The 27563-nt window shown below is 50.7% G+C and overlaps 1 protein-coding gene and 1 non-coding gene across 7 annotated transcripts; both read left to right on the top strand.

Moving 5' to 3' along the window:
- Positions 1-55: 55 nt before the first annotated feature.
- Positions 56-27473, top strand: PAOX (polyamine oxidase). Of its 6 annotated transcripts, none has more exons than XM_061403940.1 (9): positions 56-638; positions 18422-18713; positions 19049-19270; positions 19787-20273; positions 20918-21117; positions 23160-23412; positions 24053-24168; positions 24617-24774; positions 25246-27473. In XM_061403940.1, exons 1-9 carry the CDS (start codon positions 549-551, stop codon positions 25438-25440), a joined length of 2013 nt encoding a protein of 670 aa, XP_061259924.1. In that variant the 5' UTR covers positions 56-548; the 3' UTR covers positions 25441-27473. The 6 variants fall into 6 exon arrangements, with proteins under 6 accessions (XP_061259924.1, XP_061259928.1, XP_061259925.1 ...); XM_061403941.1 differs by having other exon boundaries at positions 57-638; positions 24056-24168; XM_061403942.1 differs by having other exon boundaries at positions 59-638; positions 27095-27473.
- Positions 1186-1257, top strand: TRNAW-CCA (transfer RNA tryptophan (anticodon CCA)). Its single transcript has one exon. It is a non-coding gene; the product is annotated as a tRNA-Trp (tRNA).
- Positions 27474-27563: the final 90 nt, after the last annotated feature.

The following is a 27563-nucleotide window of genomic DNA, read 5'->3' on the forward strand; positions in this document are numbered from 1 at the left end:
CACGCAGGTATCGCGAGACCACGCCAGGCGGCGGAAGTGGGCGGGGCGACGGGCCTGCGGTTTAGGGAGGAGGGGGCGGAAGAAGGGTCCCGGAGGATAGGCGGAGGCGGCACAGGGCTGGGAGAAGGGTTTGGAATGCAGGTCCTGATCCTTTTCCCACCTGTGCCGCCTCAACCTGTAGGAACTGTTGAGTAAAAAGATGCACGATGTGAAAGTTTCAAGTTAAGTTTTATTTGGGGCAAAATGAAGACTGCGGCTGGGGGAGACTACCTCAGATAGCTCTGAGAAATTGTTCCAAAGAGTCAGTGGGGGAAGGTCAATATATAAGATTTTGGTGAACGGGGAGGTCACTGCAATCAAGTGCTCACTTTACAAAAGTTTTTCTGTTAGTCATGAGGAGCTAATGTCAGGGTGAAGGGATTTGGTGCTTTTCTAGATTTGAAGAGATGGAAGGACTGGGGTCATGAAATCAGTTTCTGAAAATACCTGTGTAAAGACCTGTTACACCAGTTTCCCTGGAGCACACAGTGCCTCACTCTCCACCCTGAATGAAGGTTGGCAGCTGCAGTAGCACAGGGTTGGAACTCCGCAGACGCAGATGGCAAATGCCCTTGTTCAGTCGCTGGCAAATGCTCTTGGCAAGTGCCCATTGGTAGTTGACAGAAGTAGCCCCGGAATATCTGAGAGCAGTTGCTCCGGGGCTAGCTGAGCCATGCGGTTGGGAACTTGCGTGGCCTGCTCTCCTCTGCCCCCCAAGCCCGGGGCCTGACGACTTACAGCTGGTTGGGACACCCGAATGCCAAGAGGGACCGCCAGGGGCTTGTGCGAGTGCATTGGCCCACCCGTCCATGGTGCTGGCCTGCAGGGCTCTTGGCGGAGCTGTCCGCCGGCCTACACTACCTTGGTCTTCTCTACTCTAGGCGCAGTTGTGCCCTTGACCTTTGGCCCTTCCTGCTGTGTCTCAGGCTGCGGGACAGGCAGGGTGTGCCCACTCCTGAGTGACAGGACCTCGAGCCACAGCTGGGTCCTGGACTCTGAGCTGGAAGCAGTGGCTTTCTAGCCAAAACTGCCTGTGGACTCCCTGTGACCTGAAGTCAGAGCTCAGGGCAATGTTCAGGTGTAACCAGAGAAAGCCAAACTCCCTGACAGGGTGTTTGCAGGACACCGAGCAAAGGAGTTTGGGCTTCCCTGGTGGCTCAGAGGTTAAAGCATCTGCCTCCAATGCGGAAGACCCGGGTTCGATCCCTGGGTTGGGAAGATCCCCTGGAGAAGGAAATGGTAACCCACTCCAGTATTCTTGCCTGGAGAATCCCATGGACAGAGGAGCCTGGCAGGCTACAGTCCCACGGGGTCGCAAAGAGTCAGACACGACTGAGCAACTTCACTTCAGCAAAGGAGTTAGAGACAATCACAGATCCACTCAGACCAACTCTGATAAGCCACTGACCAACTTGGTTTTTGAGTTAGGGGAGTAAAAAAAAAAAAGATTTTTTTAAAAAAGAAAGGTTGAGATTCATTTTGTGACATTTCTGGATCTAGTTTTAGGAGTCAGGATGTCTCTGGTTTACGTTCTCAGGCCAGATGGTCCATGGTTCAGGGGTCTGTGAGCTCATCTTACCCTGGAGAAATAACCTGAGTTTGTACATTAATGATGTCTACAGCAGCAGTTTTAGTACATTAACCCCTTTATCAACAGCATCCATCTTAGTCATCTGACTTACTTGGTTAGTGTTCAGTTAGTATAGTACTGAGGTCAGAGGGCACAAGAAAGGGAAGTTTGGGGTGGAGAGATTAATCATGAACTCAGTAAGAGCATTTGGTTTTAGGGGGACTTGATTTAAATGTCACAGAGAATTCAGAGTTAATACTGTTTTGCAGTGTGGAGGAGTTGAGAGGCAGATGTGCTTAGACAAGGGAAAGATAATTTATTAACAAAATGCTTCCTTTTAGAGGCGTCAAGTAACTGAGTTTCCCCCTGCTGAACACTGTGACAAACATCTATTAATGCTTTCTGTTTCCCTTCCTCCCATTTCACGGCCAGAGGTGCTCATGAAGCGCCTGCAGCATCAGTCACAGCAGCTGCACTAAGTGGCTGAGGGCGGTTTCGCAACAATTAGGAACAGTTCCTGTCACTCAAGTTTATGTATTTATAGGTCTAGATATAACAAGTGAAGCATAATACTGACTCTTTACGTTGGTAACTAGATATCTATTGAATACTAGATGTGAATAGTTTTATTTTTATAAAACAAGATGTAATTGGTGGTGCTAGTGGTAAAGAATCTGCCTGCCAATGCTGGAGACAAAAGAAATGTGAGTTTGATCCCTGGATTAGGAAGCTCCCCTGGAGGAGAGTATGGCCATCCACTCCAGTACTCTTGCCTGGAGAATGCCATGGACAGAGGAGCCTGGCAGGCCGCCTTCCACGGGGCCACAAAGAGCTGGGCACAACTGAGGAAACTTGGCACGAGCACATGCAAATTCTAACAATGAAAGGATTTCCTTACTTTGATTTATAAATTTCAAATGTTTGGAAACCTATTATTAGCCTCCATTTGTGTTCTTGCGCAAATTCTGGAAATTTGAGGGTGAAGATAAGAAGATAGCCTACATGGGACTACCTGGTTGCCCAGTGGTTAGGGCTCAGACCTCTCACTGCTGGGGCTTGGGCTTCATTCCTGGTCCATGACCAGGAGAACTATGACCCCGCAAGTTGCATGGGGCAGCCAAAAAGAAAAAAAAAAATCACCTACAAATGAAAAGCAAAATGGATGTTTTCAAGTAAATAATAAAATCCAAATTAGAATTTAATACTCAGCAAAATTTCATTTCCAGGCTAATGGAAAAAGCAATAGAGTTCCAGAAAAACATCTATTTCTGCTTTATTGACTATGCCTGCCGAGGTCCAGCCCCGGCTGATCCAGGGTATTCGAAGGGGAGATGGAGTCGGCGACTATTTACATATTTATCAAAGATATAAAGAGTAATAGAATGAGGATAGCTCAGTAGGAAAATTCAGTGGAGAAAAGAGGTTGAGTAGCTTGGTTTACGCGGGAGACCAATAAAACTTCAAGACAAGAAGTTTGCACCACTTATGTAGGCCACAGGCGTCCTTCCGTTCTCCCGAAGGAGAGGAGACACTGAGGCCTCCCCGGTCGGATCTTAGAAGCCCAGGCATAATTAGTAAGCGTGGTGGGTTCCGCGCTCCAGATGGAGACTCAGCTGGAAGTTAAAGGGAAGAATGACATGGGGAGACCAAGCGTTGGTGAGCAAGGCCCGTAGCTTTATTTTCAACAGGGGCTTTTATACCCTAAGTTACACATAGAGGACAATAGGGGATGCAAAGTCAGCAGTTTTTGATCCTTATCAAAAACCAGGGTTTCTTTCCTGCAAATTTATCGTATACAAATGGTTTAGGTGATTTACATCATCTTCTGGCCAGAAGGCCTATTAACATTTTATGACTCTTGACAAGGACTTATCAACAAAGACTTATTTTCTCTAAGAGTAATTATTTTAAGGTTTGGCGCCATCTTCCGAAGATAAAATTGCATTCCTATAGGGCGGATGTGTAACGGGTTTACAACAAAGGAAAGAATTTATTACCTTAAGGGTCTAAAGTTACTAACACCAAGGCCACTACTTATTTTTTCTACATACCAACTATTAATTAATACATATTCAAGGATACAATTTAGGGGATGTGAAAACTTGGCAACAAGCATTGGCTAATCAATGAAATCCTTTACTAGTTTATTCTGACAGTTTCTAACTCTCTGACAGGTACTAAACTATTTGAATATCTTAAGCTTCCCGTGCCTCTCGAGGCTGGGAGACTGTAAACAATCGTTTGCATAGCTGTAGGAGTCCGGGTCATCTTGTCAGGCGAGTTAGAGAGCCATCTGAGGGGTTTGGATTTAAACACTCCTAATTGCCCAGGAACTTTATTAGTTGGAGCTGTAAGTTAACTCTTTGACAGAGAGAGCGAGATGGTGGTGGGGGACAGCCCCCAGTAAAGTCAGAGGTGAGAGCACAAAGCAATAAAGTAGGCAGACTCTGGTTTTTTTGGGGGTAGATGTTCGAGAATATCCGGGGGGACCCCTGAGGCTCGATCCTGCCTTTGCGTATGCCAAGCCTCCTTCCTCACTTCCTCATGACCTTTGTCACGAGTGGAATGCCTCACCGGCTCCCGGCATATGCCGAAGCCTTTGGCTGTGTAGATCACAATAAACTGTGGAAAATTCTGAAAGAGATGGGAATACCAGACCACCTCACCTGCCTCTTGAGAAACCTATATGCAGGTCAGGAAGCAACAGTTAGAACTGGACATGGAACAACAGACTGGTTCCAAATAGGAAAAGGAGTACGTCAAGGCTATATATTGTCACCCTGCTTATTTAACTTCTATGCAGAGTACATCATGAGAAACGCTGGGCTGGAAGAAGCACAAGCTGGAATCAAGATTGCTGGGAGAAATATCAATAACCTCATATATGCAGATGACACCACCCTTATGGCAGAAAGTGAAGAGGAACTCAAAAGCCTCTTGATGAAAGTGAAAGTGGAGAGTGAAAAAGTTGGCTTATAGCTCAACATTCAGAAAACTAAGATCATGGCATCTGGTCCCATCACTTCATGGGAAATAGATGGGGAAACAGTGGAAACAGTGTCAGACTTTATTTTTGGGGCTCCAAAATCACTGCAGATGGTGACTGCAGCCATGAAATTAAAAGACGTTTACTCCTTGGAAGCAAAGTTATGACCAACCTAGATAGCATATTGAAAAGCAGAGACATTACTTTGCCAACAAAGGTCTGTCTAATCAAGGCTATGGTTTTTCCAGTAGTCATGTATGGATGTGAGAATTGGACTGTGAAGAAAGCTGAGCACGAAAAAATTGATGCTTTTGAACTCTGGTGTTGGAGAAGACTGTTGAGAGTCCCTTGGACTGCAAGGAGATCCAACCAGTCCATTCTAAAGGAGATCGATCAGTCCTGGGTGTTCTTTGGAAGGAATGATGCTAAAGCTGAAACTCCAGTACTTTGGCCACCTCATGCGAAGAGTTGACTCACTGGAAAAGACTCTGATACTGGGAGGGATTGGGGGCAGGAGGAGAAGGGGATGACAGAGGATGAGATGGCTGGATGGCATCACTGATTTGATGGACGTGAGTCTGAGTGAACTCCGGGTGTTGGTGATGGACAGGGAGGCCTGGCGTGCTGCGATTCATGGGGTCGCAAAGAGTCGGACACGACTGAGTGACTGAACTGAACTGAACTGAACTGAAGGATAGAATAAAGACATTTTCCTACAAAGAGATAAGAAGAGATTTTACCACAGTAGACTCTGTCTTAGTGTGGGCTACGGTGCTGTGACAGGCATCCAAATGGGAACGGCTCCAACATGAAAGAATTTTTTTCTAACACTCCAGGGCTAGTGTTGAAGTAGGTGGCTGCTATCCTTCATGAAATAATTTATGGACAAAAGAAAAAAAAAATATATAGACTTCACCCAAATTAAAAGCTTTTATGTTTCAGAGGAAAACCTAAAGAGAGTGAAAAGCTATCTCACAGAATGAGAGAAAAAATCTCACAAGTCATACATTTGAAAAGGGTCTTGTGTCTAGAAGATATAAAGAATACTTTCTACTTGCTAACCAAAATAACAGTCATCTTACCATTTTTGTCTATTTTATGAGACTCATGACTCAATGGACATGAGTTTGAGTGAACTCTGGGAGTTGGTGATGGACAGGGAGGCCTGGCGTGCTGCGGTTCATGGTGTTGCAAAGAGTCGGACACGACTGAGTGACTGAACTGAAGTGAACTCACCATTTTTCTCTATTTTACAGAGAAAAAGAGGAAGTTGGGAGGAGTTCTGAAGAAAAGTCAATTGGAGGCAAATGAGAGTTCAGGGTGATGACAGGCTCTCCTTGGCCTAGTAGCTGGAGTCCTTATTTCCTGTAAGAGATGCAGGGAGCGTCTTTCCTGTTGGGACTTGTCATGGAGGATTTTTTCCTGTTGGTGGTGATCCTTCTCTCTAGGTCTGTAATTGACAGTCAAGTGTCTGAGAGCTCCCTCTTCTGGCCTTCCAACTCTGTTTTAAATGGTTTCCCTTTACTAATGTTCACAAACTCAGTGATACAAAGACAGTTAACAAAGAGCAAAGGATTGAACAGACATTTCTACAACAAAAATATACAGATGGCCGATGAACACACAAAAAATGTTCAACATTATTAGTCACTGAAAGTCGTTCAGTCGTGTCCGACTCTTTGCGACCCCATGGAATTCTCCAGGTCAGAATACTGGAGTGGGTAGCCTTTCCCTTCTCCAGGGGATCTTTCCAACCCAGGGATCAAACGCAGGTCTCCCACACTGCAGGCGGATTCTTCACCAGCTGAGCCACCAGGGAAGCCCAAGAATACTGGAGTGGGGAGCCTATCACCAGGGAAACGCAGCTCAGTGGCGCCATGAGACATCTGTTAGGATGCGGCTCAGTTAAGTTGTGTCCTACTATCTGACCTCATGAACGCCAGGCTTCCCTGTCTTTCACTATCTCCTGGAGTTTGTTTAAATTCATGTCCACTGAGTTGGTGATGCTATCTAACCATCTCATCCTCTGCTGCCCTCTTCCCCTTTGGCCTTCAGTCTTTCTCAGCATCAGTGTCTTTTCCAGTGTTGTGGCTTTCCGCATCAGGTGGCCAAAGTATTAGAGCTTCAGCTTCACCATCAGTTCTTCCAATGGATATTTTCAGGGTTGATTTCCTTTAGGATTGACTGGTTTCATCTCCTCACTGTCCAAGGGACTCTCAAGAGCCTTCTCCAGCACCACAGTTCAAAAGCATCAGTTCTTTTGCACTCAGCCTTTTTCTATAGTCCAACTCTCACATCCGTACATGACTACTGAAAACCCATAGGTTTGACTGTACACACCCTTGTCAGCACAGTGATGTCTCTGTTCTTGAATACACTGTCTAGGTTTCTCATAACTTTCCTTCCAAGAACCAAGCATCTTTTAATTTCATGGCTGCAGTCACTGTCCACAGTAATTTTGGAGCCCAAGAAAATGAAGTTTGTCACTGCTTCCACTTTTCCCCCTTCTATTTGCCATGGAGTGAGGGCACTGGATGCCATGATCTTAATTTTTTGAATGTTGAGTTTTACGCCAGCTTTTTCACTCTCCTCTTTCACCTTCATCAAGAGGCTCTTTGGTTCCTCTTTGCTTTCTGCCATAAGTGTGGTGTCATCTGCATATCTGATGTTATTTCTCCTGGCAATCCTGATTCTAGCCTGTGATTCATCCAGCCTGGCATTTTACATGATTTACTCTGCATATAAGTTAAATAATCAGAGTGACAATATACAGCCTTGTCTTACTCCTTTCCCAATTTTGAACCAGTCTGTTGTTCCATGTCTGGTTCTAACTATTTCTTCTTGACCTGCATACATGTTTCTCAGGAAACAGGTAAGGTGGTCTGGTACTCCATCTCTTGAAGAATTTTTCACAGTTTGTTGTGATCCACACAGTCAAAGGCTTTAGCATAGCTAATGAAGCAGAAGTAGATGTTTTTCTGGAATTCCCTTGCTTAGCGTATGATCCAGCCAGTGTTGGCAATTTGATCTCTGGTTCCTCTGCCTCTTCAAAACCCAGCTGGTACATCTGGAAGTTCTCGGTTCATGTACTGCTGAAGCTTAACTTGGAGAATTTTGAGCATTACTTTTCTAGCATGTGAGATGAATGCAATTGTGTGGTAGTTTGAGCATTCTTTGGCATTGCCTTTCTTTGGGATTGGAATGAAAACTGACCTTTTCCAGTCCTGCGGCCAATTCCAGTATTGAATTTTTCAAATTTGTTGACATATTGAGTGCAGCACTTTAACAGCATCATCTTTTAAGAATTTAAATAGCTCAGCTGGAATTCCATCACCTCCACTAGCTTTGTTCACAGTAATGCTTCCTAAGGCACACTTGACTTCACACTCTAGTCTGTCTGGCTCTAGGTGAGTAACTACACCATCATAGTTATCTCAGAAATTAAGACTTTAAAGAAAAATAGTTCTTCTGAATCTCTTCTGCTTCCGTTAGGTCCTTATTGTTTCTGTCCTTTATCTTGATCTCTCCAATTTTCTTGAAGAGATCTCTCGTCTTTCCCATTCTTGTTTTCCTCTAACTTGTTTTCATTGTCCTTTTAAGAAGGCCTTCTTATTTCTCTTTGCTATTCTCTGGAACTCTGCATTCAGTTGGGTATATCTTTCCATTTCTCCCTTGCTTTTTGCTTCTCTTCTTTCCTCAGCTATTTGTAAGACCTCCTCAGACAACCATTTTGCCTTCTTGCATTTCCTCTTCTTTGAGATGGTTTTGGTCACTGCCTCCTGTACAGTGTTATGAACCTCTGTCCATAGTTCTTCAGGCACTCTGTCTACCAGATCTAGTTCCTTGAATGTATTCATCACCTCCACTATATAATCATAAGGGATTTGATTTAGGTCATACCTGAATGGCCTAGTGGTTTTCTCTACTTTCTTCAATTTAAACCTGAATTTTGCAATAAGGAGCTCCTGATCTGAGCCAGTCAGCTCCAGGTCTTGCTTTCCATGACTGTATAGAGCTGTTCCAATCTTCGGCTGCAAAGAAAATAATCAGTGTGATTTCAGTATTGTCCATTTGGTGATGTCCATGTGTAGAGTTGTCTTGTGTTGTTGGAAGAGATTGTTTGCTATGACCAGTGTGTTCTCTTGGCAAAACTCTTTTGCCCTTTGCCCTGCTTCATCTTGTATTCCAAGGCCAAACTTGCCTGTGACTCCAGGTATCTCTTGTCTTCCTACTTTTGCATTCCAACCCCCTATGATGAAAAGGACATCTTTTTTTTTTTTTTTTGGTGTGGTGTTAGAAGGTCTTGTAGGTCTTCATAGAACTGGTCAACTTCAGCTTCTTTGGCATCATTGGTTGGGGCACAGACTTGGATTACTGTGATATCGAATTGTTTGCCTTGGCAACAGACTAAGATCATTCTGTCATTTTTGAGATTGCACCAAAGTACTGTATTTCGGAGTCTTTTGTTGACAATGAAGGCTACTCCTTTTCTTTTGGAGGATTCTTGCCCACAGTAGTAGATACAATGGGGAACTGAACTAAATTCATCCATTCCTGTCCCTTGTAGTTCACTGATTCCTAAGATGTCGATGTTCATTCTTGCCATCTCCTGCTTGACCACGTCCCACTTACCTTGATTCACGGATCGAATATTCTAGGTTCCTATACAATACTGTTCTTCGCAGCATCGAATTTTACTTTCATCCCCAGACACATCCACAACTGAGTGTTGTTTTGCGTTGGCCCAGCTGCTTCATTCTTTCTGGAGCTGTTAGTAATTGTCCTCCATTCTTTCCCAGTAGCATATTGGACAACTTCTGACCTGAGGGGCTCATCTTCCAGTGTCATATCTTTTTGCCCTTTTCATACTGTTCATGAGGTTCTCACAGCAAAAATAGTGGAGTGGTTTGCCATTTCCTCCTCCAGTGAACCATGTTTTGTCAGAACTCTCCACTATGACCATCCATGTTGGGTTGGCATGGCATGGCTCACAGCTTTATTGAGTTACGCAAGCCCCTTCACCATGACACAGCTGTGCTCTATGAATGGGCACGATTCTATGTACAGTAAATGTCCAGAGCGGGCAAAGCCACAGAGGCAGAAAGTAGAGTGGTGGTTGCCAGCAGCTGCAGAAGGGGGCGGTGGGCACTGCTAAAGGGCAGGACTTTTTTATGCAGTGATGACAGTGTTTTAAACTTGACGTGGTGATGCTTGCACAACTCTGTAAACGTCTTGTAAACCAGTGAATCGTTCACTGTAAATGGGTGAAGTGTATGGCATGTGAATTACAATCATAAAATCTGTTTATAGAAATGAACAGCCTGATTTAGTTAAACCACAGGTGTCACTGGGTACTTACAGCCTCTACTGTTACGGGGGCCCCGGGGCATGAGAAGCCATGACTGTGTACTAGGCAGACTGAAATGAGGTGTGTGTGTCAGAGCTGCTGCTGGTGACCCGAGACCCAGCAGAAGAGTCCAGCACCTGGCCACGGCCACATGGGCAGGGGGCCGCGATGACAGGCCAGCCGCAGGTCAGAGGTTGGCTGCAGTCACTGCAGTATTCGAGTGGTAGCACTACACCGAGGGGACAGAAAGCATGAACACCGTGCCTCCCGCTGCACCCCTACATCTCCCGGGGTCCAAAATGCTCCCTTCCGGGGAGTCAGAGTGCTGCCCTCGCTCCCTGGCCATAAAGTCAGTGTCACAGTTTTGTAACTGCCTTTCCTCCTATCACCAGGCCTTCAGTCCAGATGCGGTCAGGTGTGAGTGGGATGAGGGCATTTTTACACCTTGGCCGCCATGGGGGTACTCAGCCACATAGTCCCTGCCAATCAACAAAAGGCTCCAAGAGGCTGAGCCAGAATTAAGTTCGAGCCCCCCAGACACCTTCTGGCTGTTCCCACCCAGGGATGGTCAGGGCCGAATCTCAAATTTTCTAAATAGGCCTAAGTAAGCCCTTGGCATCCTGACCTTTACTAGAGAAAGGCGACTGGCAGAGAAGACAGAGGAGGTGAGATGGGAAGCGTGGAAAGATTGTGCTCTGACCATCCCTGGGTCTGGGACCATTCATCCTGCTGGGCTTCAGCTTAGCTGACCCTTGGGGGAACATCTCAGGAGGGAGCTCTCTCGTCAGGCGGCAGAATGGGGGGTAAAGTTCCCCCTGCAGACAGGGACACCAGGGCCAGGGTGGGGGCACTCCAGACGGGCTGTTTCACTGGACTTGCAGGGTCACCTGGCCCTTTCCTCCTTAGTCACAGGATGTCAGGCTGGGCGACCAGGCCAGAGGTGCGAGCAGCATTATGGGCTGGGCTCAGGCCCAGTGCTTTAGCCAGGAGGTGGCACCGCTGAGCCCAGGCCACCTCTGTGTTCCAGAGGTCACTGCCACCTCCAAAGGCTCCAAGCTCGGCTCCCTTGCAGGCTTCGTGCTGTGCCTGCGCTGCAGGGACAAAAGAGGTGAGCCCCCGCCCAGGACCAGCACGAAGGTGGCCCCCCGCACTCGCCGCAAGTGGGGCACTTCAACCGGGCACTTTCCCTGAGGGACAAGCATGACGCGTGCCTGGAGGGCCCCACCCGGCTCTCATGGTCCCCCGTAGGGGACGGGTGTGGGGATGCAGAGCGACTCGGAGAGGCAGGACTTAAGAGAGGAAGGAAGGGCAGGGGGTGCTCGGCAGGGCGGGGTGTGGAGAGTGTTGAGTGAAGAGCCCAGGATGGCACACATGCAGCAGACAAGTTATCAAGCCTCCCCAGAGCCGCCCTCGGCCCCTGCCATCCCGTGGGCAGCGGGCTGCTACTGGCAGTCACGCCTTGATCTGCTTGGCAGCCTGTAAGACCAGCCACAGAAACTGTTCAGTATCAGGAGCCCGTCAGCCTGTAGTCTGCACACAGGGGGACAGTTCAGAGCTTGCTACCAGTCCATAGTGACACCTCTCCTCAGTTCAGTCTAGCTGCTCAGTCGTGTCCCATTCTTTGCGACCCCATGGACTGCAGCATGGCAGGTTTCTCTATTCATCACCAACTCCCGAGCTTGCAAACTCATGTCCATTGAGTTGGTGCTGCCATCCAACCGTCTCATCCTCTGTCGTCCCCTTCTCCTCCTGCCTTCAATCTTTCCCAGCATGAGGGGCTTTTCCAATGACTTGGCTCTTCACATCGGGTGGCCAAAGTACTGGAACTTCAGCTTCACACCTCTCCTAGATAGTTCTTTTAAAAGGCAGGTAAATGGCAACCCAATCCTATGGACAGAGGAGACTGTCAGGCTATAGTCCATAGTGTTGCAAAGAGTAGGACATGACATGGCTTATCAATTAGATAGCAGTAGCTGCATCCCTTGTATGCACATCTCAGTGGAGGAAAGGACCACATTCAGTTCAGTTCAGTTGCTCAGTCTTCTCTGACTCTTTGTGACCCCATGAACCGCAGCACACCAGGCCTCCCTGTCCATCACCAACTCCCGGAGTCCACCCAGACCCATGTCCATTGAGTTGGTTATGCCATCCAACCATCTAATCCTCTGTCATCCCCTTCTCCTCCTGCCTTCAATCTTTCCCAGCATCAGGGTCTTTCCAAATGAGTCAGTTCTTCGCATCAGGTGGCCAAACTATTGGAGGTTCTGCTTCAACATCAGTCCTTCCAATGAACACCCAGGACTGATCTCCCTTAGGATGGACTGGTTGGATCTCCTTGCAGTCCAAGGGACTCTCAAGAGTCTTCTCCAACACCACCAATTGAAGTTCAAAAGCTTCAATTCTTTGGCACTCAGCTTTCTTTATAGTCCAACTCTCACATCCATACATGACCACTGGAAAAACCATAGCCTTGACTAGACAGACCTTTGTTGGCAAAGTGATGTCTCTGCTTTTTAATATGCTGTCTAGGTTGGTCATAACTTTCCTTCCCAGGAGTAAGTGTCTTTTAATTTCATGGCTGCAATCACCATCTGCAGTGATTTTGGAGCCCAGAAAAATAAAGTCTGACACTGTTTCCACTGTTTCCCCATCTATTTGCCATGAAGTGCTGAAGAAGCTGAACAGTTCTATGAAGACCTACAAGGCCTTCTAGAACTAACACCAAAAAAGATGTCCTTTTCATTATAGGGGACTGGAATGCAAAAGTAGGAAGTCAAGAAACACCTGGAGTAACAGGTAGATTTGGCCTTGGGAGTACAGAATGAAGTAGGGCAAAGAGGTTTGCCCTAATAGAGCTGTGCCAAGAGAACGCACTCATCATAGCAAGCACCCTCTTCCAACAACACAAGAGAAGACTCTACACATGGACATCACCAGATGGGCAACACCGAAATCAGATTGATTATATTCTTTGCAGCCAAAGACGGAGAAGCTACACAGTCAGCAAAAACAAGACTGGGAGCTGACTGCGGCTCAGATCATGAACTCCTTACTGCCAAATTCAGACTTAAATTGAAGAAAGTGGAGAAAACCACTAGAGCATTCAGGTATGACCTAAATCAAATCCCGTATGACTATCTAGTGGAAGTGAGAAATAGATTTAAGGGACTAGATCTGATAGACAGAGTGCCTGATGAACTATGGATGGAAGTTCGTGACACTGTACAGGAGAGAGTAATCAAGACCATCCCCAAGAAAAAGAAATGCAAAAAAGCAAAATGGCTGTCTGAGGAGGCCTTACAAATAGCTGTGAAAAGAAGGGAAGCGAACAGCAAAGGAGAAAAGGAAAGATATACCCATTTGAATGCAGAGTTGCAAAGAATAGCAAGGAGAGATAAGAAAGCCTTCCTCAGCAATCAATGCAAAGAAATAGAGGAAAACAATAGAATGGGAAAGACTAGAGATCTCTTCAAGAAAATTAGAGATACCAAGGGGACATTTCATGCAAAGATGGGTGCAATAAAGGACAGACATGGTAGGGAACTAACAGAAGCAGAAGATATTAAGAAGAGGTGGCAAGAATAAACAGAAGAACTGTACAAAAAAGAGCTTCATGACCCAGATAATCACGATGGTGTGATCACTCACCTAGAGCCAGACATCCTGGAATGTGAAGTGGGCCTTAGGAAGCATCACTATGAACAAAGCTAGTGGAGGTGACGGAATTCCAGTTGAGCTATTTAAAATCCCGAAAGACGATGCTGTGAAAGTGCTGCACTCAATATGCCAGCAAATTTGGAAAACTCAGCAGTGGCCACAGGACTGGAAAAAGTCAGTTTTCATTCCAATCCCAAAGAAAGGCAATGCCAAAGAATGCTCAAACTACTGCACAATTGCACTCATTTCACACACTAGTCAAGTAATGCTTAAAATTCTCCAAGCCAGGCTTCAGCAATATGTGAACCGTGAACTTCCAGATGTTCAAGCTGGTTTTAGAAAAGGCAGAGGAACCAGAGATCAAATTGCCAACATCCGCTGGATCATCGAAAAAGCAAGAGAGTTCCAGAAAAACATGTATTTCTGCTTTATTGACTATGCCAAAGCCTTTGACTGTGTGGATCACAACAAACTGTGGAAAATTCTGAAAGAGATGGGAATACCAGACCACCTCACCTGCCTCTTGAGAAACCTGTATGCAGGTCAGGAAGCAACACTTAGAACTGGACATGGAACAACAGACTGGTTCCAAATAGGAAAAGGAGCACATCAAGGCTGTATATTGTCACCACGCTTATTTAACTTATATGCAGAGTACATCACGAGAAACACTGGGCTGGAGGAAGCACAAGCTGGAATCCAGATTGCCAGGAGAAATATCAATAACCTCAGATATGCAGATGACACCACCCTTATAGCAGAAAGTGAAGAAGAACTAAAGAGCCTCTTGATGGAAGTGAAAGTGGAGAGTGAAAACGTTGGCTTATAGCTCAACATTCAGAAAACTAAGATCATGGCATCTGGTCCCATCATTTCATGGCAAATAGATGGGGAAACAGTGGAAACAGTGTCAGACTTTATTTTTCTGGGCTCCAAAATCACTGCAGATGGTGATTGCAGCCATGAAATTAAAAGACACTTACTCCTGGGAAGGAAAGTTATGACCAACCTAGACAGCATATTAAAAAGCAGAGACATTACTTTGCCAACAAAGGTCTGTCTAGTCAAGGCTATGGTTTTTCCAGTGGTCATGTATGGATGTGAGAGTTGGACTATAAAGAAAGCTGAGTGCCAAAGAATTGAAGCTTTTGAACTTCAATTGGTGGTGTTGGAGAAGACTCTTGAGAGTTCCTTGGACTGCAAGGAGATCCAACCAGTCCATCCTAAGGGAGATCAGTCCTGGGTGTTCATTGGAAGGACTGATGTTGAAGCAGAAACTCTAATACTTTGGCCACCTTATGCGAAGAACTGACTCATTTGGAAAGACCCTGATGCTGGGAAAGATTGAGGGCAGGAGGAGAAGGGGATGACAGAGGATGAAATGGTTGGATGGCGTAACTGACTCAATGGACATGGGTTTGGGTGGACTCCGGGAGTTGGTGATGGACAGGGAGGCCTGGTGTGCTGCGGTTCATGGGGTCACACAGTTGGACACGACTGAGTGAATGAACTGAACTGAACTGAACTGATGGGACCAGATTCCATGATCTTAGTTTTCTGAATGTTGAGCTTTAAGCCAACTTTTTTACTCTCTTCTTTCACTTTCATCAAGAGGCTCTTTAGTTCTTCTTTACTTTCTGCCATAAGGTGGTGTCATCTGCATATCTGAGGTTATTGATATTTCTCCCAGCAATCTTGATTCCAGTTTGTGCTTCCTCCAGCCCAGCGTTTCTCATGATGTACTCTGCATAGAAGTTAAATAAGCAGGGTGACAATATACAGCCTTGACGTACTCCTTTTCCTATTTGGAACCAGTCTGTTGTTCCATGTCCAGTTCTAAGTGTTGCTTCCTGACCTGCATACAGGTTTCTCAAGAGGCAGGTGAGGTGGTTTGGTATTCCCATCTCTTTCAGAATTTTCCACAGTTTGTTGTGATCCACACAGTCAAAGGCTTTGGCATAGTCAATAAAGCAGAAATAGATGTTTTTCTGGAACTCTCTTGCTTTTTCGATGATCCAGCGGATGTTGGCAATTTGATCTCTGGTTCCTCTGCCTTTTCTAAAACCAGCTTGAACATTTAGAAGTTCATGGTTCATGTATTGCTGAAGCCTGGTTTGGAAAATTTTACTCTTTGGCTCCTATAATACTGGCAGCAAGGCTTATATGCTCCAGGCAGAAGACTGGAAGACCCTTCCCAGGGAGCCTGACCAACCCAAAAGGAAGGACTTAGAGAAATGGATGATGGGGTTCCCCAACTAAAGCCCCTCCCAAGGAACCCCAGAGTCAAGCTCAAGTTTGACAAGCCCTACTCACAAACAGCCATCTGGTCTATCGTTTCTGTCTCCAGGAGACAGACAAACATCACCTGACATCTCAGAAAGCCAAAAGAAACAGGAAGAAGGACCCAAAGCACAGCGACTGAGCAGGACACAGCACTCACATCCCCAGTCTCCCAAGAAGATGAAGCATGAGGAGACCCTTCTGTTCTCTAGAAAGAAACATCTGTACAAGAAGAAAGTGCTCCTGGAAACGAGCACTATGGTAGCAGAAATGAAAGCCTCAAATACCACAGAAGCAGAGCAGTGAAGATGGGAAAGAGGACATGTGAGCATTCAAGGGCCAGGCTCAACCTCTGACAGCCTAAATTAAGGACTTTAGAAAGAGCCAAGAGAAGGCAATGGCACCCCACTCCAGTACTCTTGCCTGGAAAATCCCATGGATGGAGGAGCCTGGTAGGCTGCAGTCCACGGGGTCGCTAAGAGTCGGACACGGCTGAGCGACTTCATTTTCACTTTTCATGCATTGGAGAAGGAAATGGCAACCCACTCCAGTGTTCTTGCCTGGAGAATCCCAGGGACGGGGAGCCTGGTGGGCTGGTGTCTATGGGGTCGCACAGAGTCGGACATGACTGAAGTGACTTAGCAGCAGCAGCAGCAAGAGCAAACCAGTAGGGAGTTTGCTCAGGGACAAGTCATCAGCAGAAACGACTGGTGAAATAATGACATCTTTTGCTAGGACTGAAGTACAGGAATTTCCAGATTGAGGGCCTTCTGAGTGTGGGACACAATACACACAATCAATAAAAACAAAGGAACATGGAACCACCACATTGTGAAACTTCAGATCTTAATTTTTATTAAAGTTTTAACTTTTTTGGCCACGAAGCACAGCACATGGAATCTTAGTTCCCCAACCAGGGACTGAGCCCGTGCACCCTGCACTGGACACTGTTTTGGAGTCTTTTTTGTTTAATTAATTATTTTTGACTGTGCTGGGTCTTCGTTGCTGCACACGGGCTTTTCCTAGTTGCAGCCAACAGGGTCTACTCTTCATTACGGTGTGTGGGATTTTCAGTGTGGTGGGTTCTCTTGCTGTTGAGAACAGCTTTAGGGTGCCTGGGCTTCAGTAGCTGTAGCACTAGGGCTCAGTAGTGGCCCATGAGCTTTGTTGCTCCATGGCACGTGAGATCTTCCCGGACCAGGGATCAAACCTGTGTCCCCTGCATTGGCAGGCGGATTCTTCACCACTGGACCACCAGGGATGTCCCCAGATCAGATCAGATCAGATCAGTCGCTCAGTCGTGTCCGACTCTTTGCGACCCCATGAATTGCAGCATGTCAGGCCTCCTTGTCCATCACCAACTCCTGGAGTTAACTCAGACTCACGTCCATTGAGTCAGTGATGCCATCCAGCCATCTCATCCTCTGCCGTCCCCTTCTCCTCTTGCCCCCAATCCCTCCCAGCATCAGTCTTTTCCAATGAGTCAACTCTTCGCATGAGGTGGCCAAAGTACTGGAGTTTCAGCTTTAGCATCATTCCTTCCAAAGAAATCCCAGGGCTGATCTCCTTCAGAATGGACTGGTTGGATCTCCTTGCAGTCCAAGGGACTCTCAACAGTCTTCTCCAACACCAGAGTTCAAAAGCATCAATTTTTTCGTGCTCAGCTTTCTTCACAGTCCAATTCTCACATCCATACATGACTACTGGAAAAACCATAGCCTTGACTAGACAGACCTTTGTTGGCAAAGTAATGTCTCTGCTTTTGAATATGCTATCTAGGTTGGTCATAACTTTCCTAACATCTTAAAAACTTCCAGGGAGGAAAACACCCCCGTTGCTTGTAAAAGATTAGAAATTAGAATGGCATGGATTTCTTCACAGCACTCCTAGGAGGGAGGAGAAAGGGAGCAGTGCCTTCAGAGTCCGAAGGAAGAGGCTTCAGACCTAGAATTCTATGCCCAGGCAAACTACAGATCAAGTGTGAGGGCAAAGTGAAGATATTTTCAGCTTTGCAATGTCCTTTAAAGAATGATCTTCCAGACACCTCTTCTGGGCTTCACCAAAACAAGAGAGTGAATGCAAGAAGAACAAGACCATATGACTGAGGAGGGCAACACAGGGAGAGAGAAGGGGGTCCTAGGAGATGCAGGAAGACGCCAGACAGAAGGACCACCTGCCCAGACTGGAGCTAAGTTCCCTCCCGGCCCACCCCCACTCACGGCGGCACCGCGGGCAGCGGTGGGAGCCGCTTGACCAGGGGTGGAAGGATGATGTGCTTACAGAGCAGCCCGATGGCCCTTTTAGCAGAAAGCAGGAGCTTTCTAATCGCTGCAAGGCTGTAAGGGAGACTAGCCCGAACCAGAATAAGTCTCCAGAAATGCCTGCAGGCTAGAACTTGTTTCCCGCTCCTGGGGTCAGATATGTGGGCGGGGGCGCGGAGGGGGTGGGACTCGTTCTCCACTCAGTTTATCTTGCACTTTGTACTTCACGTGTGTTGTACTCTGTGCATGTAGACACGTAACTGTGGACACACTCACACCAGGGTCGTCGTCTCTCCCCATCCGACCTGACACCTCGGCACCGCGGTCCACGGGCTCTGGAAGTGAAGGCGCTCGCTCGCGCATCGGAGGCAGAAAAGAGGCTCCTCCTCCGCCTCCTGGCCCCGTTCCCACGTCTCCTGAGGACCAGGACGCGACCCGAACAGGCCAGTCGGCCGCCCGCACTCTCCCTCGGTGGGGGCGGTCGCCTACAACGCCGGCACCGATGGATAATACACCGACCCCTCCGCGCTGGCCCTCGCACTCCCGAGCGACCCTCCGCCACCTTCCCGCGCTGTAGGCCAGACCTCTCGTCCCAAGCCACCAGGCGCGCGCGCAGCTGAGCCAGGCCCACATCGGGGGCGGGCCGGGCCGGAACGGAACTCCTTGCCCACCTCGCCCCGCCCTCTCCTCGCCCTCACCCCGCCCCTCGCCCCTTTCACCTCTGGCCCCGCCCCTCGCCCCTTTCCTCTGGCCCCGCCCCTCGCCCCTTTCCTCTGGCCCCGCCCCTCGCCCCCTTCTTCCTCCGGCCCCGCCCCTCGCCCTTCCTCCTCCGGCCCTGCACCGCCCCTTGTCCCGCCCCGAATCCCCGCCCCTGCTCTGGTCTCTTCCCGGCTCCACGAACCTCCTAGCGGCGGGGGACTCTCCGGAACCGCCCGGGACGGCGGCGATGCAGTCGGGTGGTCGTCAGGCGGAAGCCCCGGGCCGCGGCCCGCGGGTGCTGGTGGTGGGCGGCGGCATCGCGGGGCTGGGGGCGGCGCAGAGGCTCTGCCGCCACCCGGCCTTCTCACACCTTCGGGTTCTGGAGGCCACGGCCCGCGCCGGTGGCCGCATCCGCTCGGAGCACAGCTTCGGTAACAGCCTTTCCCGGAACCCCTTCCCGGAGCCCAGCCGGTGCCTCTGGAGCCCTGCTCCTGGCTCGGCCTACGTCCAGGGTTAGGCGTCCTGGAACCCTTATCTGGCCCCTTGAGCGAATTCCCGCTCCGCCCCACATAATTACCGAAGTTCACTGCTCCCCGAAACTCAGCTGCCCGCAGTGAGCGGGGTCCGCCGCTGCGGCGGAGGGGAACCCTTGACCACACAGTGGCCCTGGTTCTGACCGCCGCAGGGAGCCCCCACACCACCACCTCCAGCCTCCTTGCTCCTTGGTGCCTCCTCTGCCCCCAGGCCTGCCTCCAAGTATCCTTCCCAGGCACGCGCAGGCCAGCACCCCTCAGGGGGTGTTCCCCTAAGTCAGGTCTGACGGGCCCTGGCGCCAGAGCCTCTGGTCCTCTGGAATGATGTGGGCCTCTGGAAGGGCAGGGCTGAGTGTGGCAAGGGGAGGGACTCAGGGCAGGGAGCCTCAAGGTGGCCTCTCCTACCGCTCCCAGGTGGCGTGGTGGAGGTAGGTGCTCACTGGATCCATGGGCCCTCCCAGGGCAACCCCGTCTTCCAGCTGGCTGCCAAATACGGGCTGCTTGGGGAGAAGGCCCTGTCCGAGGAGAACCAGCTGATCGAGACCGGAGGTCACGTGGGCCTGCCATCTGTGTCTTACGCCAGCTCTGGGGTAAGTGTGAGCCTTGAGCTCGTGGCGGAGATGGCCAGTCTGTTCTACAGTCTCATAGACCAGACCAGGGAGTTCCTGCAGGCGGCTGAGACCACCCCACCCAGTGTCGGGGAGTACCTCAAGGAGAAGATCCGTCAGCACATGGCTGGCTGGACAGAGGATGAGGAGACCAAGAAGCTCAAACTGGCCATCCTGAAGAACTTGTTCAACGTGGAGTGCTGTGTGAGCGGTACCCACAGCATGGACCTGGTTGCCCTCGCGCCTTTCGGGGAGTACACTGTGCTGCCAGGGCTGGACTGCACCTTTCCTGAGTATGTGCCTGCCCCACCCACCCAGACAGACCCCTCTGTGCTTCCCCAGACCCCCTTCATGCTCCCTCGGGGGTCCCTACCTGTACCTCAGGCCAAGCTTTGGGAGGCAGGGGACGGGTGAGAGGGACAGGGGCTGTTTGTCTTCCTGTGTTAGGGAGATTGGTCATTTACTTCCATAGTTTTGACCACTTATGAAAAGAAAAGAATTCTTCTCAAGAAAAAGTGATTAAAAGAAGGAAATGCATCTTGTAATGCCTTGCTCCCCGCCAGGTTTAGGAGGCCTCCTGCCTGTAAGCACTGTTGGGGGTTGGACCTCAGAGATGGGCAGACAGGCCTGCTCTGTGTTGGGGTGGCTGTCCTCTCATGGGGCCCTCATGAGACCCTCCAGGACTGCCCTGCACAGGGAGGGTGCTATGATGGGGAAGATGCCCAGGATGGGAGCCCTGGGCCGGGTGAGGAGGGACCTGCTTGCCACGAAAACCTGGGGAGCTCTGCTCCTGTCATCCTCCCGTGAGGCCCCCTCCCTCCCTGCCCTCCTCCCTGGCTGAGCTGGGACCAGAGCCCCCTGCAGCTCCCTGATCTGGCGTGAGCTCGGAGGGCTTGTTGTAGAGCCTCGCCTCCAGGGACACCTCTGTTTCCCCCAGGGGCTACCAAGGACTCACAGACTGCATCATGGCCTCCTTGCCCAAGGACGTGATGGTTTTTGACAAACCCGTGAAGACCATTCGCTGGAATGGGTCCTTCCGGGAAGCTTCTGCTCCTGGGGAGACATTTCCCGTGCTGGTAGAATGTGAGGATGGAGACTGCTTCCCAGCCCATCACGTGGTCGTCACCGTGCCCTTAGGTAAAGCCCTCTGTTCTGGTCGGTTCCTCCAGTTCTCGTTCAGGTGCCCTGGCCTCTGGTTTTCTCCAGCCTCATTCACTTCGGGGCACTCGTTGGCTGCTGAGCTCACGTTTTCATTCTGAGTTTGGGATAGAGCTACTCTACTGTGCTTTGTAGCCATTGTTCGCTTTGAAAGAAGGTTTCCCAGGAAGAGAGGTCACAGGTCAGCAGGTGTGCTGCTCCTTTGGGAGGTTGGGACGGCCTCTTGAGGCTCACCACACTGCTTTCAGGGGGCGGAAAGCCAGGTCTTACGTTTTGGTCCTGGTGGTGATCGAGGAAGGAGTTGTGAGCATAATCCTATTTAATTCCAGATCTGATGCTTTAGATCTAGCAGTGAAGGTGAAGGTGAAGTCGCTCAGTCGTGTCCGGGCTCCTCCGTCCATGGGATTCTCCAGGCAAGAATATTGGAGTGGATTGCCATTTCCTTCTCCAGGGGATTTTCCCAACCCAGGGATCGAACCCAGGTCTCCCGCATTGGAGGCAGATGCGTTAACCTCTGAGCCACCAGGGAAGATCTAGCAGTAGGAGCTGGCAATCTGGTAAAAGGTGGAGATAACTGAAAGCAAGTTTGTGCCGGGTTTATCTCACCTGCTTCTCTGGCAGCTTGGGAAATCTCTGCCCCACCCCCTATTTGATAAATGATAACACAGAGAAGTCACTTAACTGCCCAAGTTCACAAAGCTAACAGGTGCCAGCATGGCTGGAAGGTGAAGGGCAGGAGTCTCCCCTGCCCCGACCCCACCCATGGGCCGTGGCTGCGGATTCTCCTACCCCCTAGGGGAGGGCTGGGTGTGGATTGGCTTGCTCAGGGCCGGCTCCTTCTCCCATGGTGGACTCTGCTGCGCGTTATTAGCACAGTGTTCTGCTGTTCCTCCGTTTCCAAACCAGCACAGACAGGTTGTCACAGTCTTTGTTCTTTTACACGGATGGCCTGGTTCACGCACAGTTGTGGTGTGGGCTCACTGAGCTGCTGCAGCCAGCAGGTGCATCATTACGGCTCACAGGGGGCCAGGCACCTGCCCAGTTTGTTCTTGATAGCTACACCATATTTTCTCATGTGTAGGTACCATTAATTTGGAGAAGGAAATGGCAACCTGCTCCAGTGATCTTGCCTAGAGAATCCTGTGGACAGAGGGGCCTGGTGGGCTGCTGTCCATAGGATTGCATAGAATCAGACATGACTGAAACGACTTAGCATGCATGCCTGCGTTAGAGAAGGAAATGGCAACCCGCTCCAGTGTTCTTGCCTGGAGAGTCCCAGGGATGGAGGAGCCTGGTGGGCTGCCGTCTATGGGGTCGCACAGAGTTGGACACGACTGAAGCCACTTAGCAGCAGCAGCAGCAGCAGCAGCAGCAGCAGCGGGAGCAGCAGGCGCCGCTAATGAATACTGATACAAAGTTACTTTTCACTGTTCTGTTGCACAGTGCTGTACGCATGTGTTTGGATACATGTGTGTAGGACCAAGTCCAGTCCTGCAGGAACTGATGGGCTGAAGCTCTGCGGCGAGCGGGTGGCTGTGGGGAGACGGTCCCCTCTGCAGTGTTCACGGCCAAGCCTTGTTTCCTGTCAGACTGTTGGTCTTTCTCCCGTGAACTGGCGAGGTTGGCTTGTGCTGTGAATGTTTCCTCTCCTTGTGGTGTGACTTCGGGCTAAACACTGATCACTTTTCCTGTGGCTTTTGGGTGAAGCCTGTGTGTTTCATTGTTCCTGCAAACTAACCCTGGGCAGCCCGAGAGGCAGCAGGCTCAGGCCTGTCCCGCAGAGCGGTCCGGGGCTGGGCCATCTGATCCCGCGTGGCAGGCGTTCTCGGGGCCTGCCTGTCCCTCCATTGAGTGCTGGCTGTCGGGGCTCCGGCCTGCAGGGAGCCTGCGTGGCTCCCAGACGCCTTTCTCTGACCCTCTGACCTTTCTCCGACCCTCTGACGGGCTCAGGGCCATTCCTGTGGCTGTCGATTCCCATTAAGAGACTGACATGGAGTAAGGCGTCCAATTTTGAATTTCAGGTTTTTTTAAGAAGCATCTGGACACCTTCTTTGAGCCACCACTGCCCACTGAAAAGGTGGAAGCGATCAGGAAAATAGGCTTTGGGACGAACAATAAAATCTTCTTGGAGTTTGAGGAGCCCTTCTGGGAGCCAGACTGCCAGCACATCCAGGTGGTGTGGGAGGACACGTCGCCCCTGGAGGACACCGCCCCCGAGCTGCAGGATGCCTGGTTCAAGAAGCTGATTGGCTTCTGGGTCCTGCCTCCCTTCCAGTATGTGTTCTTTCCAGGTTTCTCCGAGGAGGCCTGGGTGTGAGCTGTCTGGGGGGTCCGGCACTGTGTTGATTCTCCTCGAGGCGTTTCTGGAGGGTTTACACGAGGGGGGACACAAGGGGCACCCTAAAGTGGTGAGACAGACCCCCCCGAGCCCACTCCCTGCAGGAGCAGACAGAGGCCCAGTGCGTGCAGCTCGTCAGCGTCTCTCGGGACCTGCTGTGCAGGGAATACTTGCGGTTGCTTTCCTCGTAAGAGACACACTTTGCTCACTTCTGAGACGTGTTTGCCGAGGACCCAGGGGTACTCACCCCAGCAGCCAAGCCAGGGTCCACATGGTCACCTGGTCCCCTCCGGCCCATCATGTGGGTTTTTTTTTTTTTTTTCCGTGCAGGGTTTTATAAAGAGGAGTAGAAGGGTCAGGACTTGATACAGAGTCCCCGACTGTGCTAGGGACAGCTGTCCCCACCAGCCTTTGACAGTGGAGTCAGCAGGAACCATCTTGGTGCCCTGAGAGCTCTGACCTTGCAGACCCCGTGTCGAGGGACCCCGGGGCTTTGAGCCCACACTGGTGCAGCCACTGGCCACGGCAGAGCCGGTCTGGGTGTGGCGGGCCTGGTCCAGCTCTGCTTCTCTCCAGCAGGGCCAGCCACGTGCTCTGTGGCTTTATCGCGGGGCTCGAGTCCGAGTTCATGGAGACACTGTCGGACGAGGACGTACTCAGGTCTCTGACGCAGGTGCTCCGCACGGTGACAGGTACTGACCGCAGGGGCCACGCTGCTGCCTCCCACCCGAGCGGCTGGTCTGTGACAGGAACCAAACCTCCCCCAGAGAGGAACTGGGTTTGGCCCTGAGTCTCGGGACAGTCCTGCCCATGTCAGCTGGCACGAAGAGTTCTCCTCTCTGGGGGACTGAAATGGCTTTGCAAGCACTTCCCACTTCTCTTTCCTAAAAATCTGCCACCAAGATGGATATGAATGTCCGCAATCAGAGCTTTACAGACGGGATGCCGAGGCTCAGGAAAGGCAGCAGTGTGTGTCGGGACGCTGCTTCAGGGACCTCCGGAGGGGAGCCCTGCGCTCACACCCCCTGGGCTTGGCTGCCCAGCAGTGGTCTCCCTTTTAACTGCTCGGTCTTTACGGTGGGAGGCTCCTTGTGGATGGGTGGGCGGGCTGCTGGCTAACGTGTGCGTCTCTTGGCCCAGGGAACCCCCAGCTCCCCGCACCCAGGAGTATGCTGAGGTCCTGCTGGCACAGCGCCCCGTACACCCGGGGCTCATACAGCTACGTGGCCGTGGGCAGCTCTGGGGACGACATGGACCGGCTGGCCCAGCCCCTCCCTTCAGATGGCAAGGGGGCACAGGTAGGAGGAAGCCGCCGGGCGAGGGCATCGGAGTCCCACGGAGGGCCTGGGGACAGGATAGGCCCTGCGAAGGCTGGGGCTGCCGCTGCAGTCAACGGGCTGGGACCCTGTGACTCAGAGTCCACTTTCTTTTTGAAACGTGTTATTTTAATCAGAATTATACATACCTGTAGCCTGAAGTGTCAGAGCATTCTATAGTGATGGCTAACAAAATAGAATAAAAACAAAATATAGCCTTCTGGTGGGGGGGCACACCGCTGACCCTTCCCAAGCTGCACTTCAGGCTGGTTCTGATTGCCAAATAACACATTAAGTTGCCGCCTTGTTAAAAGTGCTTTCTGGAATCGACGTTTAGTTGATTTACAGTGCTGTGTTAGTTTCGAGTGTCCAGCGAGGCGATTCAGCCATGTATGCGTATGTATGCGTTCTTTCTCAGGTTCTTTCTCATTATGGTTCTACTACTGTTTACAGAGGGGCTTCCCTGGTGGCTCAGTGGTAGAGAATCTGCCTGCAATGCAGGAGACACGGGCTCAGTCCCTGGGTCAGGAAGATCCCCTGGAGAAGGAAATAGCTACGCACTCCAGTATTCTTGCCTGGAGAATCCCATGGACAGAGGAGCCTGGTGGATTACAGTCCGTGGGGTCACAAAGAGTCAGACACGACTGAGTGACTGACACTTGCACTTTTTACAAAGCACTGAATGTGGAAAACTTTGAGGCCTATAAAGGTTGGCAGAGCCGTTGGGTTCCTGTCTGCTCCTGGCGTCTCCCTGCCCTCCTGACTCACCTGCTGGTGAGCACGCCCCACAGGTGACGTTTCACTTGCAGGTTTCAGTGTGCATCTGCAAAAGATCGAGGTCATGTCTTAAAACGCGTAACTGCAGCACTGTTACCACCCTCAGAGTTCACACGTCATCCAGCATTCCCCCTTCAGTTGTCTATGTGCCTCTCCCTCCCATGGCCACCTCACGCGGAGAGCTGACTCACTGGAAAAGACCCTGATGCTGGGAAGGATTGAGGGCAGGAGGAGAAGGGGGCGACAGAGGATGAGATGGTTGGAGGGCATCACAAGTAAACTCCAGGAGTTGGTGATGGACAGGGAGGCCTGGCGTGCTGTGGTTCATGGGGTCGCAGAGTCAGACATGACTGAGCGACTGAACTGACTCCCTCCCATGCCTCACAGCATGTGGGATCTTAGTTCCCAGACCAGGAATGGAACCCGGGCCCCCTGCACTGGAAGCACAGTCTTAACCACTCTGCCACCAGGGAATTCCTTCTAAGTGCGTTTTGCTAACATTGCTTCTTGATGCTTCACTTTCAGGAATTGCTGATGGGATTCTGACCACAGCACATAAAGTTTTAGCTTTCTTCTGCCTCTGTGCGCCCAGCCCTCAGGCCTCTCCCCGCCCTCCCAGGCCCCTGATGAAGTAGTTTGTTAAGAGGGCTGTCCGCACACACCTTGTTTGCTGTGGGCACTGTCCACACCTGAGCTTCGAGGCGCCTTCTTTTTCGTGGTGGAAGCAGCCACCTCCTTGGGCTGCTGAATTCTGAGGGTGGGCACCATGGGACAGCTGTTTCTGCCCATGATGTCCAGGGCCTCAGCTGGGGGTGACTCAGGGCCGGGCTGGGTCACGTGAGGCTGCTTCTCTCACACGTCTGCCTTGAGCACAGCTGGCACGTTGGCCGGAGCGCCTGCCTGAGGCCTCTCTGAGCGGCTTGGGCTTCCTCACAGTGTGGTGGCCTTGGCATGGTCACGCTGCCCTGTGGTTGCCTGGGGCGCTCGTGAGGGTCTTTTGTGAGGGCAGCTGCCTCGCTCCAGTGAAGCTGGAAGGAGAAGAGGTCCCGCACTCAGGGCCTCAGAGCCTAGCTGCACTGCCCTCCGGCGTGTATTCAGTCATCTGGGATTCTCCTGAACTATCTCATCATGGTTTTTTTTCTTCCCCTTTTTCCGGATTTCTAGTTCGATGGTGTACTTCTGAGCTGGCCCTAGAGTTTTCTTATCTTTTCCCTGCTAATTTCCCTCTCTGGTGTTTTGCTCTGTGTTTTGGGCGATGTTCAGATTTTCTCCAGAGCCGCCTGACGGGTCTTCCACCCTGTGACTGTGCTTGGTTCCGGGTGTGCTGGCTCTGAGGGGTCCTCACTGTTGCTGTTCCTTCCCGTGGCAGTGGCCGGGTGCTGGTCCTTGTTCCCCAACTGCATCAGGGTGCTGGGTTAAGGCAGCAGCAAAGCACCACATTTGCCATCACTTCTGCAGCCCAGGCAACAGGTGTGGGGCTGGTGGCCGAGGCCTGGCACCCAGCTGACCGCCCCCTTCTTTCCAGCTCCAGGTACTGTTCGCGGGGGAAGCCACACACCGGACGTTTTATTCCACCACACACGGGGCTCTGCTGTCTGGCTGGAGGGAGGCTGACCGGCTCATGACGCTGTGGGACCCCCAGGCCCAGTGGCCCGAGCCCAGGCTCTGAGCCTGGCTCTGCGCTTCCAGTGCTAGGGTTGAGGAGGCTGGCCCTATCCTGTCCTGCGATGGATGAGGTTCAGGCAGGCTTGGGATGTTGTCACCGGGGGTCAGCTCCCTCATGTCTCAAGTTGCTGGATTCCGGTCAGGGCTGAGCTTGAGCTCAGTGCAGTCTTCCTGGAGGACGGAGACATGGGATGCTGCTGCCGCCGCCATTGATGGCACATAAAGTGTGTAAAACAGTCTGTGTCGAGTCATACTTATGCCTCCGAGCTGCAGCCTGGGCCGCTCTGTTCTCGTCTTGCCCCAGCCCTAGTCACTGCAGGGCTCTGTGC

Source organism: Bos javanicus, chromosome 26 (assembly GCF_032452875.1).
Source record: "Bos javanicus breed banteng chromosome 26, ARS-OSU_banteng_1.0, whole genome shotgun sequence".
Classification (NCBI taxonomy): Eukaryota; Metazoa; Chordata; class Mammalia; order Artiodactyla; family Bovidae; genus Bos; species Bos javanicus.